Here is a 19542-nt window from a genome sequence, read left to right on the forward strand (position 1 = left end):
ATTATTTAGCAAACAAGGATATTTATTAATCATGGAAGATAACATATTGTCAAATATTCTGAATATTGTGAATGGTCACCAGGACATTGCAAGGTCGTTGCTAGGGTGTTTTACTAAGTCTGATCTTTTTGAGAAATAATATCAAAATTTTCTGAACAGTTACCTCAGCTCATCCAAGATGTAGATGAGTTTGTTTCCTCATCAGAACAGATTTGTAGCATTACATGACTTGCTCAGCAATGGATCCTCTGCAGTGAATGGGTGCCGTCAGAATGAGAGTCCAAACAGCTGATAAAAACATCACAAGTAATCCACACCACTCCAGTCTATCAATTAATGTCTTGTAAGTGAAAAGCTGTGTTTACAAGTGAAAGTGAAGTGTGTTCACAAAGCACCGTTTACACGTGAAAACAGTCCAAAACACTTTTAACAAATATATTGGTAGTATTTGATGTGAGAGGACTTTTTAATGGAGAAAGTGTTATTATGGATTATAGACTGATATCTTGGCCAGAGCTAACAGATTAAAGTTAAAACGACCTTAATGATGGATTTGATTCTTACAAAAATGCAGCTTTTCATTCACAAGACATCACTTGAGTCGTGTGGATTATTGTGTTGTTTTATCAGCTGTTTGGCTCTCATTCTGACGGCACCCATCCACTGCAGAGGATCCACTGATGAGCAAGTGATATATTTTGGGGCGTTTCTGTAAGCAGCGAGTTGTAGGAATGAAAACAGTTGACTTGACTGTCTGTCTATATTTTTGTCTTTGACAGATTGTGTATTTCACTGCCACGTTTCCGTATGTGGTCCTGATCATTCTCCTGGTGAGGGGCGTCACTCTTCCTGGTGCTTATGATGGGATCATGTACTATGTCAAACCTGATTGGTCTAAGCTAGGAGAGGCACAGGTGAGACCTTTAGTTCTCTCTTCCAGCTTTGTGTAGAGCATCAGTCCTCCCTCCCACTTTGGATAAAATCATATGCTTTTATCCAAACGAATAAATAAGTAAATCAATACGCTTAATTTTTTTCTCAACTTATTTACTTTTCTCTCTGCTTATAGGTATGATACACAATACTTTAAAACTGTTTCTAAGAACGTTCAAACTTTTAAACTTAACTTTTATGTCTCTCTCCAGAGTACCTGGAGCCACTTTGAGCTCAGTAATAATTTCAGAGGTGGATCTGTTTGTCTGACTGTCATTACTCTTTCTGTCTCTCTCAGGTCTGGATCGATGCTGGCACTCAAATATTTTTCTCTTACGCTATCGGGCTCGGAGCCCTCACGGCCCTCGGCAGCTATAACCGATTCAACAACGACTGCTATAAGTAAGCATCCGTCATAGCCTTGAAGAGACAAGGACACATTTTTGTTATGACGTCTTGTGTTCTTTCTGAACCAGTGTGTTTTCTTTTTGAAAGACGTTGTGTCTAGTACGTTCACACCATTAGAGAGTCCTGACCTCGTTTTATATAAAGCTGAATTTGGCTAGCAAAGAGCAAACGGCCTCTCACTTTAATAGTAGATCTCAAATGTCCTGGATACATTAGTAACCAGATGCACTGAATCAGCAGTTCTTTACTTTGACTTTAATGTGCAAAGCACTTTGGCTGGTTATATATACAATGACAATAGGAAATTATTTAATTTAAAATTGGAAATAAAATATTTTGGGAAAAAAAATTAATAAACAAAAGGAGACACATCCGAATAGGCTGCTATGGAATTTTTAAATGCATGCACATTTTTAAAATTCAGCTTTTTCTCATCTAATGTGTGTTAAATGAGAAATCTAAATTACTAATTAATATAATTAATGTCTAAATCAATATTTTGATTATTTTATTATTTATTTTTATTTTTATGAATTAATTTTATTCATTAAATAATTGTTAATGATTTAAAGTATTATAACTATTATATTTTATTCTTAATTATAATTTATTAAAAATGAATAAATAATTGTAACCACAGTTATAATACAGTTTAGTATGGATAAATTTAAGGTTATATATTTTAAGAGTGCAGTGCATTGCAACACGTGATATCTCTCATAAAATGATATTATTTAATGCATTGTTCTTTAATGTATAACCTTGAGTAGACAAGTGATTGAATGTACTGTAGCAATAGTTTTAATTATGCATAAGGATATTAATCTGACAATAAGGTTGCATTGTTATATGTCTTTTAACGGAAATAAAATTATGACATTATAATGCATTATATGTAATGTGTTACACAACCATCTGACCGGATTTAATAAAGATGCCACAACAGTTAATGTCTGTGTTTTCTTCTGTTCTCAGGGACGCTTTTGTTCTGGCTCTTATTAATAGTGGCACCAGTTTCTTTGCTGGTTTCGTGGTCTTCTCCATCTTAGGTTTCATGGCGTCTGAGCAAGGTGTGGACATCTCTAAAGTGGCTGAATCAGGTAAGAGCCTACAGTCGTTTACTTCATTACAGATGACAGATTATGTACTATTTTGGATGGTAAGACATGCAAATGTATATTTATAAAGCATATTTACGTGTCTGCCAGCCCTGAAACAACATGCATCTTAATGCAGGTGTTTAATAATTCACTTTCACTTGTTTTTAGTGCACATAAGTGAATGCATTTCTGACCTGGGGCTGGTTCTTGTAAATCATTTATGAAATCAATATTTAATGCAAGTATGATCTGCTGAAAATGAATGAAACATGCATTGTGTGAGTCATGCACATATGTTATATGATGATGATGATGATGATGATATTATACAGTAAATGAATTTCAATGCAGTGTGATATGGCTTGTATTGTGTATTACTGTAAATGTTTATTGTTGGTTTGACAATATAATTGACAGCAGAATATAAATGAAGATCATGTTTATATACAATGCTATCTGCTCTTAGTCATATTACTGTGAAAGGGACCAGACAATTAGCAGTTTGTTTTATGTGTGTGTGTGTGTGTGTGTGTTTGTGTGTGTTTGTGTATATGTGCTTACTTGTTTGTGTGCTTGAGTTTCTAATGGTAAATAACACATATTGATTCATGATTTAACAACTCTGTCACTCATTATTTTTTTGTATAGTGTGTGTGTGAGAGAGAGAGAGAGAGAGAGAGAGAGTCTGTTCTGAATGCAGGTGTGTGTATGTTTGTGAGTTTTCGACATCACAATTAGTGCAGTCTTCTTCCCGTTTGCTGTGTCCTGAAACACTGAGGAATATATAATTCCCAAAATGCAATGCCTTGATTTTACATACACATTTACATGACCTGGCAAGATGCCACGGACTTCATACAAAGTGACCCTCACGTCCTTGAAATGAATGAATTTTAATCGGATCGCTGCTCGTACATGTTGGGGTTAACACACCAGTGTACTGCATGCTTTAAAGGGGCCAAATCATGAGGAATTGCTCTTTTCAGTCAGCTTTTCATAATGCCAAATTAAGTTTAATATTAATTTAAACATTAAAAAATTTAATTGAGTGTAGGTTGCAATTATGTTTCAATGAAGTAACCATTGCTTCTGGTTTTCGGAAGTAGATATTGTATTCAAGTCTCTTTTTCATGTTCGTATTGTTGTTTAAATTCAACATAATGCACAGCAGCAGATTTACATTTGACAGATTTGGTCACTTGGGTACCAAAATTAGTTGATAATCTGTAATCTGCACTAATTTTAGTACTTTTGTACATGGCACCCCTGCTGTCACAGATGTAGCTAATAAACCAGGGTTATTGTAATTAACTAAAACTAAATCAATAAACACATTTTTACTACTTCAAATTAAATTAATTTAAATTTTATCTGAGAAAAAATAAATAAATAAAATAAATGTGTGTATATATGTGTATGTATATGTGTGTTTTAAAAAACAAACTATTAAATATGACAAAAGCACATAACAAAATTACTACAACTTTAAAACCTATTGACGTTTAAAAAGGAAATGAAAAGTCTAAAAATAAAAACTAAATATTAATCATGAATATTAATAATTTTTATTCATTTCATAAAAATGAATAAATATGACAAATTTAAAACACAACTAAAAACGAATAGCATCTCAATGATGCAAAAATAACACTGATTTAAATACTGCATTACATGGAAGAGGAAGCTTTTATTTTATTTGGGATACTTGGATTTCAGGCTTCAGAAACCTGGAATGAGATTGCCTGCATGTTTTTTTAAATGAAATTAAAATATAAAAAACTAAAATATGTTGTTTTGGCATAAAAGCATTATAAACAGAACTCAGTGGAAAAAATATGATATGTCCCCTTTAAGAAAACGTCAAGAATGCACATATGCACACACACACGCAGACATGTTTTAAATGAGGAATGAGTGTGTGTGTGTGTGTGTGTGAGAGAATCTCATCTGTGTGTGTGTGTGTGTGTGTGTGTGTGAGAGAGAATCTCATCTGTGTGTGTGTGTGTGTGTGTGTGTGTGAGAATCTCATCTGTGTGTGTGTGTGTGTTGGTCCTTGTCTTCTAGTGTGTTGTCTGTGTCAGTGTGATGTTTAGAAATAGATCTCGAGGTCTAAATGAGGCGCTGTGTGTCAGTGTGCTTGTGTCGTCATGTCCGAGTGGGTTGTGATGTGCTGTACTTCCAGACGATTTTGAGAAGGAAACCATCGACACATTGTTTGTGGCTTTTTCTTATTTTTCATTTTCCTGCAGCACACAATCGGATGACAGTTACAGTTAGAAAGCGAACCAGATTCCCCATCATAAACTTGATGCTTTGACTAGTTTTCCTTGATTGTCTTCAGTCCCCTTCTATATATATATATATATATATATATATATATATATATATATATCTTGTGATTCATATATATTTATTTATATCTCTATATCTATATTTTGGCTTTATTTAAGTATTAATTTAAGGATTATTTAACCAGGAACTTTGCCTCTTGAGATGTGCACATCTCGATTTCAAGAGGGGTCCTGGAGCAGTCTGCCAATGCAGGTAAACCTCTGATATCTAATGTTAGCATTTACACCTCTACTACAGCCCAGCCCTAAAGTCATCACCTACGACCGTCTGCCACACAGGCAGGGCAGGCCCGACATGCACAGCGTAGCCTAGCCTCATTCCACAATCAGGCTCATCCATCTTAAGAGACAAAGCCAATGTGTGGGGAAAAAAAACAAAACTGTACACCGCCGGCACTCAGCGCCTGCTTTAACCCCAACACTATAAAAAACACTAACGTCTAGCACTAACCTTCTTCAAACAGTCGCTTGATGTTAATATAAGGCATGTCTCTCTTCTGGCTGTTCCCCATGTATTTCCATTACATTTGCGTGGATCTTGCTACATTTGTCATAAATCAGGCCTAGATGTAAGTTAAAAGCCAGTGTCGTAATATCCACTGGTAATAGAAAAATAGCCCACCTCTACTATTCCTTAAAGGGGTCATATAATGAGAAATTTAATTTTACATGATGTTTTCACGTGTTCAATGAAAACAATGAAAACATATGTTTTTGTGACCACGTAGGCTAGCACAGAAACGTCACGCAAGCGTGTAACTGCGAGAGAGATGATAGTCCAAAAGTTCTACCGGTTTATCACCCATCCCTACCACCCATAGAAACTTGTTAAGATTATTCAAAACTAGAATCTAAAATGATCAGAATATTAATGAAGATGTATTTGATAACTGCTTTCAAGATTGCAACATTAAACATATGTTTAATTTTTTTCACAATGCTATCACATTAAGAAAAATGTAACCACTGACTTTTTAATATTTTTTATTCACGTTATTATTTATGAAAGGTTTTTCTATAAACTAATACTGTAATATTACCAAAAAATTAATAACAATACTATTTCAACATGTCTGAAGCATCAGTTGACACCTATAACATGACTCTCCAGGCACAGTAATGCAATATTGAAGTATGATATATACTAATATTAGTTAACTAGAGTAAAATATATATAAAATATTTTAAAGCAGAATCTTCTCTAGCAGAAGAATCTCAGCATTAGAAATCAGTGACTGAAGCGTATGTTTAATAGTCTACACATGAAAACATTTTAAGGATGATGAGGTTTTTATATGATATTAATGTTTGAAATGCCACACACCGAAATGTGTTAATTTATTCCATAAAATCTGAAATTATTATCTGAACATTGATGGAAATGTCTTTGATTTACTGATTTTAAGATGACAAAAAATACATATTAAAAATGTATTTACATTTTTTTAATGAAGATCAAGAAAACATTATATCCACTGATTTTTTAAAGATATTTTTGTATTCAAATATAATATTACCATAACACTATTATTATGTTAATAATAATATTTCAACACATGACTGAAGCATCAATTGACACGCTATAACATGGCCATCTGGTCACAGTAATGAAATATCGACAAAGTTTGAAATATATTATTCTTAAATGCTTAAATGGAGAGCTAATACATTAAACCCTGTGTTGATGCTGTTGTGAGTAGCAGAAGAATCTCAACTCTAGACTGAAGTTTGACTTTAACCAGATCTCCCTGATCATTTCTGATCAGTCTGAGTGGCTCATTTGCGTGCAGAATGTCTTATAAAACTAACACAGTGCAATTCAGGCTATTTTTGATGGATGGAGCAGCTACAAAACATAATGGGAACAATGCGAGTGAGCTAAACTTCACTTCTCATTTCATACGCAAAGAGGGTGCATACATACAATAGAAGTCATAAAGGCAAAACAACCCATTTATCATGATAATCAACTAAACAATGGCTCTTTTACTATGACAAATTTTACAAACAGCATCAGTGGAATAAATGAAATAATAAAAATGTGATATGACCCCTTTAAGTGTTTAGTTTTGCAGTTAAGCAGCTCATTTCAGACCGAAATGCAGTTATCAGCCGACTCAGTTCAGTTTATATTTCTTCATTTCGCAGCTTTTTGTGTCCATTTATATTTTAGGACACAAATCAAGTTACGGAATCCAACCCAAGACTCAATTTTGAGTTCAATTTGTCAGTATTGTAAATTTGTGAACTTGTGTGCTGTGATACTTACTAGTATTATGGTATTATCGATGTTAGCATGCACTTACACACCTCTAACGACACGCAGCCTACACGACATTACGGCTTATCTCCGGTAAAAAGCATTCGACTGAAATGAACGATATAGAGGAGAAATAAAAAAAACAATAGGAAAACTCAACTCCCCGCTCCCCTTTTTTCCACGAGCTCTCGCTTCGTTTCACTTCATCCAGGTGCTTCTATCTCTCATTCTCTCTCTCTCTCTCTCTTTCTCTCTGATTGAGTTCTATCTCTCTCTGTTCCGTTGGTGCTGTATGTGTGTATGTGTGTCTGAGATGCGGGCGACCTGTAGCCCATGGTGACACGTCTCTCATGTTCCTCTTCTCCCCGCAGGCCCCGGTTTGGCGTTCATAGCATACCCTAAAGCCGTTTCTCTGATGCCCGTGGCTCCGGTGTGGGCTGCCCTATTCTTCCTCATGCTGCTACTGCTAGGACTGGACAGTCAGGTCAGTTCACATGCAGACATGCGCATCTCATGTGTGGTTTTCATATGATATGAATGGCCACAGTTTAAAATGCCACCCACAGAAATCTGTGAAATTTTTCTATAAAATCTGAAAAAAAAAAAAAAAAAAATATATATATATATATATATATATATATATATATATATATATATATATATATATATATAAATATTAATAACAAATTATATAATTTAAAAATATGTTCTGAACATTGGAGATTTTTTTGCTTTTAAAAGTGACACTGAATTAAAAAAATATATATTTTAATGGCATCAGATCAAGAAAAATGTAACAACTGACTTTTAAATATTTTTAATTAATATTTTAGTATTTTAGCATAATATTGCAATATTACCATGGATTATTAATAATGTTTTAATGCCACCAAATCAAGAAAAATGTAGTCACTGACTTTTTTATATTTGTATTCATAATTTATGGAAAATATTCAAAAACCAACACTATAATATTACCATAAATTAATAATAATAATATTTTAATGCCATCAAAATAAAATCTGGATAAAAAAACAAAAAAAAAAAAAAAAAAAAAAAATATATATATATATGTATATATATATATATAAATATTAATAAAAAATTATATAATTTAAAATATGTTCTGAACATTGGAGATTTTTTTGCTTTTAAAAGTGACACTGAATTTAAAAAAAATATATATATTTTAATGGCATCAGATCAAGAAAAATGTAACAACTGACTTTTAAATATTTGTAATTAATATTTTAGCATTTTAGCATAATATTGCAATATTACCATGGATTATTAATAATGTTTTAATGCCACCAAATCAAGAAAAATGTAGTCACTGACTTTTTTATATTTGTATTCATAATTTATGGAAAATATTCAAAAACCAACACTATAATATTACCATAAATTAATAATAATAATATTTTAATGCCATCAAATCAAGACAAACCTTTTTTATTTATAAAGTGATATTTATAATATCTATTAAACATAAATGAAAACAAATCTAAAAATATTTTCAGAACAGTGATAGAGATTCATTTGATTACTGTTTTTATGATTATGGCACTGAAAAAAAAAAAATATATATATATTTTTTTTAATGCCATCAGATCAAGAAAAATGTAACAACTAGATGTACAATATCTATTAAATAATACTATAATGATAATAATGGCAGTTTTTTTTCTAACTATCTTCCAGGTTATTATTAGTATGTTATATACTGTATTGTATATTATTATTAAAACTAAAAGAAAACATTTTTTAGTTTAAATATAATTTCCATTAGTAAGAAACATTCACTGAAATAAAAGACATTCTAAAACAATTAAAAACTAAAATAACAATTATTTTAAGAAATACAAAAATAATAAATAAATCAATAAATAAAAATTATAATTAATACAAATGACAAAAATGCAACAACAAAAAAACATTCAAAATATTAATAAAAGCTATAATAGTAGAATAACACTGCCATGAATCTGAAGTTCCAAATGTGGAAATGATTAAATCTAACTTGAGTTTTTATTTCAGTTGTCAGAGGACATTTTCCTTTCATTTGCTGGAGAATTACTCTTGTGTGTTTTTGATTAAAATGTCACCATGCAACTGAAAATATTTTGAGTTTGATTTCGAAGTGAGTCCATTAATAACACATCTGACCCCTATTGCTTTTTTTCTGCAGTTTGTTGGTGTGGAGGGTTTCGTAACTGGCATTCTTGATCTTTACCCTGGAAAGTATTACATGCGCTATCAGCGCGAAATCGCTGTGGCGATCTGCTGTTTATTATGCTTCATTATAGATCTCTCCATGGTTACACAGGTGAGTCCTCTTAATGAAACACCGCTTCATCAGCTGTGAGAACATCAGCACCGGTCATGTGGCTCTCCATTACTCAGATAAGAATATAGTGGTTTGTCACAAGTCCTTTCTCTGGGTATTAGATCATCACGCTCTCATTCAGAAGCTGAGCTTTCTTCAGTGAAAATTGTTGTCGTATGTGAGAGTGACGTGGCTTATAAAGCTCACAGTGACTCAAAGCTATACACAAGGAAACTTCAAAGAATCAAAGTGAAAATAACCTGACAAGTAGCATTTGTGATATTGATTCATGTGTGTTTTTCAAACACAGATGAAGGTGAAAAATTGTTGTAAAGACAACATTCATGACACATATAATTCACTCTTTTCAGAGTGAAACCAAATATTAATAATGCAGGGTGGAACTAGGAATTTGACCAGTGAGCTATGATATTACTGGTTAATATTAGTTTTTGATTATGGGAAAATAATAGGAAAAGTAATTATATCAGTAACTAAAAACCTCCACTGCAAACTCCATTGTGGCATATTTTTGTTTTATATAATAAAATTTAAGGTTTATTGCTAGAAAGTCTGGGGTTGTTTATGCCCTACATTTTGAAATTGCAAATCTCATATAATATGAATATAAAATTACAATGCTCAAATAATATTTTGTTTTAATTTTCTAAATAAATGCTGTTCCGTTTAACTTTCTATTTATGTATCAAAAGATGTATCACGGTTTGATAGTTATAAAAAAAATGTCTGTTGAGCATCAAATCAGCATATTAGAATGATTTCTGAAGAATCATGTGACACTGAAGACTGGAGGAATGATGCTGAAAATTCAGCTTTGATTACAGGAATAGATTACATTTTAAAATATATTCAAATCGAAAACAGTTTTTTAAATATGTAATAATATTTCACAATTTTTACTGCAAATGAATGCAGCCTCGACTGGCATAATAGAATTCTTTCAATAATATTAAAAAAATCATACCAACTCCAATATTTGGTATGCTTGTATATATTTATTCTACCACTATATTATTCTACTATTCGTGAGAAATTTGATATTTGTGTTTACTTTTTCTCTGTGAAACAACATGCACTGATTGTGAGCTGTTTATGAAGTAAAAAGGGTCTATTTTGATTTCATATCAATTTGCGTTTACAGGGAGGGATGTTCGTCTTCCAGCTTTTTGACTACTACTCAGCCAGTGGAATGACCCTACTGTGGCAAGCATTCTGGGAATGCGTGGTTGTCGCGTGGGTTTATGGTGAGAATCTCTTCATGCAGCTGTTTTTCCATTCTCTTCTCGTCTCATCAGTTTATCATGAGTACTTTAGGCATTTCTCTTGTGAGAATATCCTGTAGGACCCTGTGCTGACAGTAACACTGCTGTAATCCCACACACACCCAAAAGAGCGCTGACTTCATGTCGCTGTGTGCAGGTGCTGACAGGTTCATGGACGATATTGCCCGTATGATCGGTTACCGGCCATTCCCGTGGATAAAGTGGTGCTGGTCCTTTATAACTCCATGTGTTTGCATGGTGAGTGCTGGAAAATACTCCCACCTGTTCATGCATTTTAAAAACGGTAACGCCTGTCAATATTTATGCCATTTAAAAACTCAATATAACTTTTGTGTTGTGGGTCAAATTGAGCCACATTGGTTTCCGTGCAATTTGCCAAAAATCAAGAATATGAAAAAGATTAATATAAAAACCTCTGTTGTAGCTTGTTTTTATGCTCAAAATAAGCTGCACAGACACAAAAAGTTGTTTTTTTTGTCATGACTAGCTACTAGTTTTGTTTTTTTTCCCTGTTTTCATTTTCTCATTAAAGTTTTTGTTGTTTTGCATTAGTTTTTTTAATTATGTATATCTTTTTTTATCATTTTAATTTCACTTTATTTATTTTAGTACATAAAGATGAACTAACTGAAAATGAGATAATAGCATAAAAAAAGTTTCTATTTTATTTCAAGCAACGATAATATGTTATGTTTCAAGTTTTAGTGAACTATAACAACCCTGGAATCTAACATTAATTGTACTTAGTGTAAGTAATAATTTTTGCTATTTGAACTACTTCTGGATTTTTATCATTTGTAATTTTCTTGTAATTGAGATCCCAAAAAAAAAACTTTCTGAATTTTCCTTGGAAGTTTTGATTTTTGAATAAACGTTGAGTCTTAAATTTCATAAAGTCTCATGTATTTCATATTTAAGTGTTTAACAAGCAATACAATAAATCAAGTAAATACATAAATGTTTTTTTAAGTGTTGACTTGGCAAATTGCATGGAAACCAAGGAGGTCAATTTGACCCACAACTTAGAACGCGTAACTAATTTGTGTAGCCTTTCCAAAACATGTCCATGTGTCAAAACTTTGCAGGCTCATTCATAACGCTAAATGAAAACTATTTACAAAATGTCAAGAAATAAAGGCGGTTTGAAAAGCGGATGTAGGTCAAACTGACCTGAACAAAGTTAAAAAGACCTGTTAGGTGTTATTCAATTAGATTGTTGACTCTGATATTGTTCTTTATGTCCTCAGGGTATCTTCCTGTTTCACCTGCTGAACTACAAGCCTCTGACCTACAACAATGTGTATGTGTACCCGTGGTGGGGAGAGGTGATCGGATGGTGTCTGGCTCTCTCCTCCATGCTCTGTATCCCCGTTAGCCTTCTGTACAAACTCTCTGGAGCCAAGGGAACATTCAGAGAGGTTTGCACCATTTCAGCCTGTTCAAACCACTGCTCTATTAGCCAACACATAAGAAGTGTGGAGAGCATTGAACGAGTAGCTTTGTTTATGTGCATCTTCCAAATGCTGAGTAGCAGCCCCACAAACAACAGTTAGTGCAAACAGTCCAAAAACAGCAGTTTATTGTAGCCGTCGATGCATTGGAGTTGGACTATGGGTCAGTTACCTCACTGAAAAGCATCAGAATTACTCATGAGAAAGCGATGCGTGTATTTATAGTAACTAGGCTAATGGTTGTCATTCCTCTGTAGATAGACCACAATGCTTCACCCCCTCAATGTTTGCTTCCAAACACACACTGAATACTGAATACAGCTGAGGTCTGTGGCATGCATGTGTTGGAAAACTAGCACAGGATGCTGGAGGAAATAGAAAATAATTGGGCTGTCAGTCAAATTAAATAGTAATTGTGATTAAACTCGTGCTTTTATAGTGCGGTGAGGCATTCCGTTACTTTTTAAGGAAGGAAAACTAAATGTTATTTCGGGGTTTAGCAATTAGTGAGGATGACATTAGGAAAATATGCTGATATCTATATAAGGATACAGGCTCACTCAGATTAAAAACAATCAGAATATTATGCATCGCAGCAAACAAGAAATGCACATTTGGAGGTCAATGCAACGTGTGTTTTTGTATTGTTTATACTAATATAGTATGTATTAGTACTTTAAAATTAGCTTTTATATTTTAGATGTTACGATTTAATTTGTTTTAGTCATTTTTTCTATATTTATTTGATTTATTATTAATTTTAGTTGATGTGGGGGGAAAAAAGATTCATTTGTTACCTTGTTGTAATTAAATAGTAGAGATGTTGTACTATTGCATAGTTTTAATTCACCTAAAATTAAGGAACAATTTAATAAATCATAGTAATAAATTAAGTTTTTTTAATTTAATTTTATTTGGGTTTTGTGTATTTTTATGTCATTTGCTGTCTCTCAAAACTTCAAAAACTAAGTTTTTCATCAAATTTTTACTTTTTGTTACTGCTTCTGCTAAAGAAAACCATGCAAAAGAACAACCGTACAAAGAATAAATCTGGGTCTGATTTATAAATAACCGTAAACCGTCATTTGCACGTGTTAACATGTTAACTCTGTCAGTCCTTGAAAATAATGTTGCATAACTTGGGAAAACCTGCTGACAAACTAAATGGAAATGTCAGCACAGATTTGTTGACACAAAGCTTATCATTAATTGTAATTCTCACAGCTACAGTAAATGGCTTGTAGTTCTCTAAACTAGCTTGATTTTATTCAGAATGCATATATTAGGACTACATGAGCTGCTTCAAATCATTATGCTTTTTGTTTTTCCTGCAGCGTTGGGAAAATCTGACCAAACCAGTGTGGGGAGGCCATCACCTCGAATACATGGCCCCTGACACTGACATTAAAAGCCTGGCCTCTCTGTCTCCTGGAACGGAGGAGAACAAGGTGATCATTTTTGAGAGTGTTATGTAGATCAAAGGGAAATCCTACAACAACCCTCCTAAGGCAAGCTGGTTGAAGAAATTGTCTTTTTTTTTTTTTTTCGTTTTTGACATTTGATGGAATTCTGCATCATCTTACAGTCTTAAAACAGCTGATGGAAATTGACGGTTACATTTTGTTTCATACTACAGATCCTCTAGCAGATGCTCTTCCTCTTTCGCCGGTTGAAACTGCAAACTATATAAATTGATGGAAAATATAAAAAATGATGTGCAAAGTTTATTGCAGATATCAAGACTTGCAGGGCAAAATCAGCATGTCTTTGGAGGGGACAGTATAGTGTAGCCTATAACATTATTTCACAGAGCGGCAGAATTCCCACAGGCCACTTTCCTGAACGAGATATGGGTCTCTTTGCACTGACACAAGAATCAAATCTGAGCAAGAAACACATGGTTTAAATGAAGCAAAAGGGAAAAAATGATCTACAAATGCATCCTTGACTTAAATTGGCCCAATACACACATACACACGATAATCTCAAATTCATAAAATCTCATGCATATTTAAACTAAAATAATGTACACTTCAAAAAACAGTGTTGCATTTAACTGATCAGCAAAAATAGATACAGATTTAACAATCAAACTAAACGTGTCTTTGCAGATTTCATGTCAATAAGGCCACACATAGTTGCCAAATGATGAAAAATCATTTCTGTAGCTTTCGTTTGATGTGTCTTCATCTGACACAGGTGACCTCAATTCCTGGTGCGATATCACAGCGTTTACTGCTGAGGAGATCTTGATCGCTGTTGTTCTGCTGTAAACACATTGCAGTTTTTGACACATAGTTGCCAAACTTTGCCTTTATTTGTCTTGAGAACCCATAGACAAATAGCCAAGACTTAACCAAGACAAACTGGCCTCATTCTGACCTGTGGGAATTCTGCCCTGTAGATAATCAACTCAAACACTAAATCATCATGATATCTTAGATCTAATCAGAATGTACAAATTAGACATAATGTAAGGCTTCAGAATACATTTGCACATTGTTGTAAAATAATCTGCTAGCACTTTTTAATCGTGTTAGAAAGTTTTTTTCTTCTTGTGATTTACATACTGTAAAATAAATCAGAGATTTATTTTGTGAAGGCTATTATTTTGCTTATATGCATATAAATACATATTGATATCTGTGTGTTATATTTTAACGTTTGATGCTGTATGTACTTTTGATAAAGATGATAACATGGAGTGGGAATTGTTAGTGAAACGCTGCATAGCAGTTGCATATGAGACAGATAGCACACAAACTTGGGTTTTATTTGAAATATCAAGTGCTGCAGTTGTTAAATGTTTTAGATTGTGTGGAAACCTCCAGTATTTTCTGCTGACCCCCCAGAATCCAGCTCGATTTGGTTTTCATTCAACATCTAAATTGGAGAAGCTGTTTACCTTGTTGTTTTGGTTATAATTCAATCTCTCACTGTAAAATACCCATAAACCAACAGTCTATGGTTTTGAGGAACACTAGAACATATTCAGCAGTTTCAATGGGTTTATATATGTCCATTTTAGTGGCACATCCATCCATAGAGTTGAACATGCCTTTATGACTGTCTGCAGTGAGAGTGAAATGATCTAAGTGCCCCTCAGACATCTGAGGACTAAGTTAACCTCCTCACCGCTTCAAATTTAGAGATACTGGTTTACCAAAGGCCTTAATCTTTAACCATTTAGTCCAATTTGACTTGAAGGAATAGTTCATACAAAAATGAAAATTTGCTGGAGATTTACTCACCATCAGGCCATCTGAGATGTAGATGAGTTTGTTTCTTAATCAGAACAGATTTGGAGAGCTTAGCTTTACATCACCAATGGATCCTCTGCAGTGAATGGGTGCCATCAGAATGAGAGTCCATACAGCTGATAAAAACATCACAATAATCCACACAACTCCAGTCCATCAATTAACATCTTGTGAAGTAAAAAAAAAAAAAACAAATCCATCAAGATGTTTTGCGATTGTGACGCTTTGATCAGCTCTTTGAGCTCTTATTCTGATGGCACCCATTTGACAGCATCAACTTGTTGAATGGCCTTAGAGTAAATTTTCAGCTCATTTTTATTTGGGGGTGAACTATTCCTTTAAACAAGCCAAACTGCAAAGAAAGAGTCAGCCAAATCAAACTAATTTTCACCATCAGAAAAATTCTTTTTTTTTCATCCAGAGAAGAGCCTGGGTTGGTCAGTAGATCAATTATTAAATAGTGATTACATGTAGAAATATTTATCTAGAAAAGTTAACAAAATAAGAAAAAATGTTTTATGTCATTTCTTGTGCTCTGCCAAATGTTCTCGACAGTATCTTTGCACTGAAGGTTTGCTGAATGTTTGTCGAGCTATAGAGAGCAAAAATTATACAACGTCCTTAAAGGGAATGTGAACAGCACAGAAGAATCACAGCTGAATCAATCTCAGAATGCAGTGTGTTAACTCAATTAGCCTCTGTTTCATGAATCCAAAGACTTGGTTACAGATTCAGTAGAACCAAACGATAAAGCAGACCTCGAGAGGACCGTGTAATGAGAGAGTCCAAAGCTTTGGGTGACGATACTGTCTTGAAACTTCACAGTTGACCTGGTTATAAGCTCATTGGCGTCTTTCACTCTTGTGGTTTGTAACACACTGTGATGTAACCATGGTTGTTCATTTTTAACTCTAACAGTAGTAAAGCTAAGGTAACTGTATCATGTGTGTTAGTGTCCCATCTAACAGGATCCCTCTCATGTAAGAAGGGCTTCATGCTCCACCACTGTGATCTTGTGCTGATCCACTTGCCCAAGTCAAAGCAACAAACGGCAATAAACTAACTCCATGAAAAGTCTCGTTGCAATTTTTTTTATTGTTGTTGTCTCAAACACTGGTGTGTGTGTGTGTGCATGTTTATATGGTTTATGAGGACACAAATTTGTATAATGACATGGGTGTGACAGAGGTATTACAATATGAAGGTGGTTTACGAGGACACTGCCTATGTCCCTGTAATTCAAAAGGCTTAAAAAACATACTAAATGGTGTTTTTTTGAAAATCTAAAAATGCACAAAGTCTCCTGTGAGGGCTAAGTTTAGGTGTAGGGTTGGTGTAGGGCAATAGCACACACAGTTTGTTCAGTATAAAAACCATTACGCCTATGGAGAGTCCCCATAAACCACAAAAACCAACGTGTGTGTGTGTGTAATGTTTATACTGTAAGAGCCTGATTTATCAAATATGCAACTTACAGGCTTAAAGAGTCCAGAGTAGATACATATTAATTTACATTGGCTACTTTACATTATAGCAGTGGTAGGTAGTTGATGGACACTATAATAAGCATTGCACTGCAGTGCATATTTATAAGGGTTGTTTGAATGAAGATCTTAGTCAGACCTTGTCTGCTGCTGACCTGTTGGGCAGGAGGGCCAGTCATGATGCTCATGCGGTTCAGACTGGTTTTTAAAGACAAATGGCAGTTTGTCAGCAGAGCGCAGCTGCCATATTAAGCCGGGCTGCTGCTGGCAGAAGTTTGTTGACTATGTTTAGCTGAACTAGTTTGCTCTATTTCTGCCCAGAGTCTGAAACAGATGGGCGTTCAGTCCTGAAGCACAAAAGCTGAAATCAGCTCCCACTCACATTTACATGAGCAAGTAAACACTGGTGACACTAAAAACAGTGATGGATTACAGCTTGAAGCAGTTTGTTCAGTATAGTTTAATATTACCTCAGTAGGCCTATACTCTACACTGGAAGGAAAAAAATGGTACTGGAAAAAAACACTAAAAAATTGCTAGTAAATTTCATAATTACAAAAACATCTGCAAGTAACTATGGATGCCCGTTTCTGTCACGGAATTAAAACATGGTGACTTTTTATCTTACAATTCTGACAGGCTATTCCCATATCATTTCTGAGCTAGGCTCATTTATTTTTACCTCGATATTCTGAGGTAAAATTGGATATTTTTTAATTTCACAGTTCTGACTTTGTATCGTTAGAATTGCCAGACACAAAATTCTGAGGAAAAAACTGAATTGTAAAAAAAAAAAAAAAAAAATCCATAAATTAAATGTCAATTTTTTTTAGTAGAAACATAGAAATAGTATTTTCTTTGTCAAATCTACTACAATAATCTTTTATTTACAAATTCGAAAAAGCATTTTTATACATTTTCTGCAATTAGACAGTAACCACAATGAATGTAGATATTTTGTGTAAAAAAAAAACTTGAATTTTGACAGAACATAGGTACAGAGAGAGAAACACGACGTGCATCCTGTGGATATTACGTAATATTCAATTATGTAATATAAGTTTAAAAATGGCATGGATGAGTCAGTAATTGTACAGAATGCTTTGAAATATGATTTTTCATCCGCTGTATACTAAGCTCATCTAGTAAACACGCCCTGATAACACAGTATGTGTGTAATTTTGTGATAACAAATATTTAGTATGTTATTGCTAATATGGTGCGGTATCAAGTCTACCTCCTCCTCACTCGGTCTGTAGCACGTAGTTCACGACTGATGAGACTTTGGCCCAGACTCACAGTATGTAGACAGAAAAAGACCAAGCAGTCATCTGCATAATATCAACGGCTAAATAATTACCCACAAAATACTGTTCATAATTATGCTGGACAGCACGGATGAGGTGCGTGCAAACTTTCAGTCTGACCTCATTTCAATGTTGTGAATCATTTAGCAAAGGCCAAATGAATCATTTAACAACTCGAGAAAATATATGAAAAAGTTCTTGTTTTACAATCCAGTAGAGTTCATAAATAATTTAAGAGCATGGTAATGAGATATTTCTCCTTAATAAATACGTTAACTGAGCAAAATCATTTTGGCATGCATACATTGCTAATTGACGAGAATGCTCTCACGTGTCAAATTTGAGCACATTTACCCTTACTGAGTACTGCCAGAAAGTGTCCTGTGTTTGAACTCACCTGAACCTGTGGGTCAGTTAGGGTCACAGCATGAGTTAACCCTCAACACAGCAAAGACAGATGACTGACAGCAGCTTAAAGGGGTCATTGGATGCAAAATTCACTTTACATGTTGTTTGAACATAAATGTGTGTTGGAAGCGTGTGTACACATCCACCCTATAATGATAAAAATCCACCCAGTGGTTTTTAAAAACCTCTTTCTCAAATAGTTAGGCAAGGCCGTCTTACCTTAGACCCGCCCTGAGTGAGCTGAGGCTGTCCGCCATTGTGTCAACTCAAGACAAGAGTGACTCCTAATTGATTGAGGTGTTTAGTTGTTGGATGTAATAATGAACAGCAGTCATCATTAACTCAGTGGAGCTTGCTGAAAACAGAAGATTTTGACAGGGTAAAAAGGGTGGGGGTTTTACACTACCATTGAGAAATTTGAACCAGACCCAATTTCATTAAGACCCTAAAGAATCATATCAACTTGTGGAAAATGGGCATCTGATGAGCCCTTTAAATAATCAACGCATAGAGCAAGCTTCCTTTTTATGCAATTCGGGTTTGATTGCGATTTAAAGACATATCCAAATAAGAAAGAAAATGCTGTTTACTCACATGCTGCAATTACAACTCAGCTCGATTACAACGATTAAGGACTTAAGTTTAACACAAAACACCACAAACTAGATGTTTCTAGTATTCCAAGTCGTCTTGTGTCACATGGTAGACTTCTGTGATGAATGGAACGAAATAAATCTCTATTCACTCCTAATCCTTGACTTCTGAGAGTAACAATGGCCAGTTCACGAATGAATCATTCTTGAGTCAAATTTTTCATTTGATTCTGTTCGCAAAACGTTACAGCTAAATCCAATTAGTTTTGTAATTGATTAACTGTACAGTTGTTGAACAGAACTAAACTGAATCAACACTGTTTGCATCATTTATTCTGTTATTTATCTGTTCCAAAC

The 19542-nt window shown here is 34.0% G+C and overlaps 1 protein-coding gene across 3 annotated transcripts in view; it reads left to right on the plus strand.

Moving 5' to 3' along the window:
- LOC306848502 (sodium- and chloride-dependent creatine transporter 1-like) overlaps positions 1-15795 on the plus strand; it is a 32839-nt gene extending 17044 nt beyond the window's left edge. For 2 of the 3 annotated variants that reach the window (XM_079383094.1, XM_079383096.1), the window contains exons 5-14: positions 780-914; positions 1232-1335; positions 2317-2441; positions 7424-7536; positions 9241-9378; positions 10541-10643; positions 10819-10919; positions 11930-12100; positions 13468-13641; positions 13770-13908. In XM_079383094.1, coding sequence (XP_079239220.1) covers positions 780-914; positions 1232-1335; positions 2317-2441; positions 7424-7536; positions 9241-9378; positions 10541-10643; positions 10819-10919; positions 11930-12100; positions 13468-13608 — 1131 coding nt within the window. In that variant the 3' untranslated portion in view covers positions 13609-13641; positions 13770-13908. Of the gene's footprint in view, positions 1-779; positions 915-1231; positions 1336-2316; positions 2442-7423; positions 7537-9240; positions 9379-10540; positions 10644-10818; positions 10920-11929; positions 12101-13467; positions 13642-13769 lie in introns of all 3 variants that reach the window. The other variant, XM_079383095.1, reaches the window with a different exon arrangement.
- The last annotated feature ends 3747 nt before the right edge of the window (positions 15796-19542 follow it).

This window comes from Barbus barbus (genome assembly GCF_936440315.1).
Source record: "Barbus barbus genome assembly, chromosome: 28".
Taxonomy (NCBI): domain Eukaryota; kingdom Metazoa; phylum Chordata; class Actinopteri; order Cypriniformes; family Cyprinidae; genus Barbus; species Barbus barbus.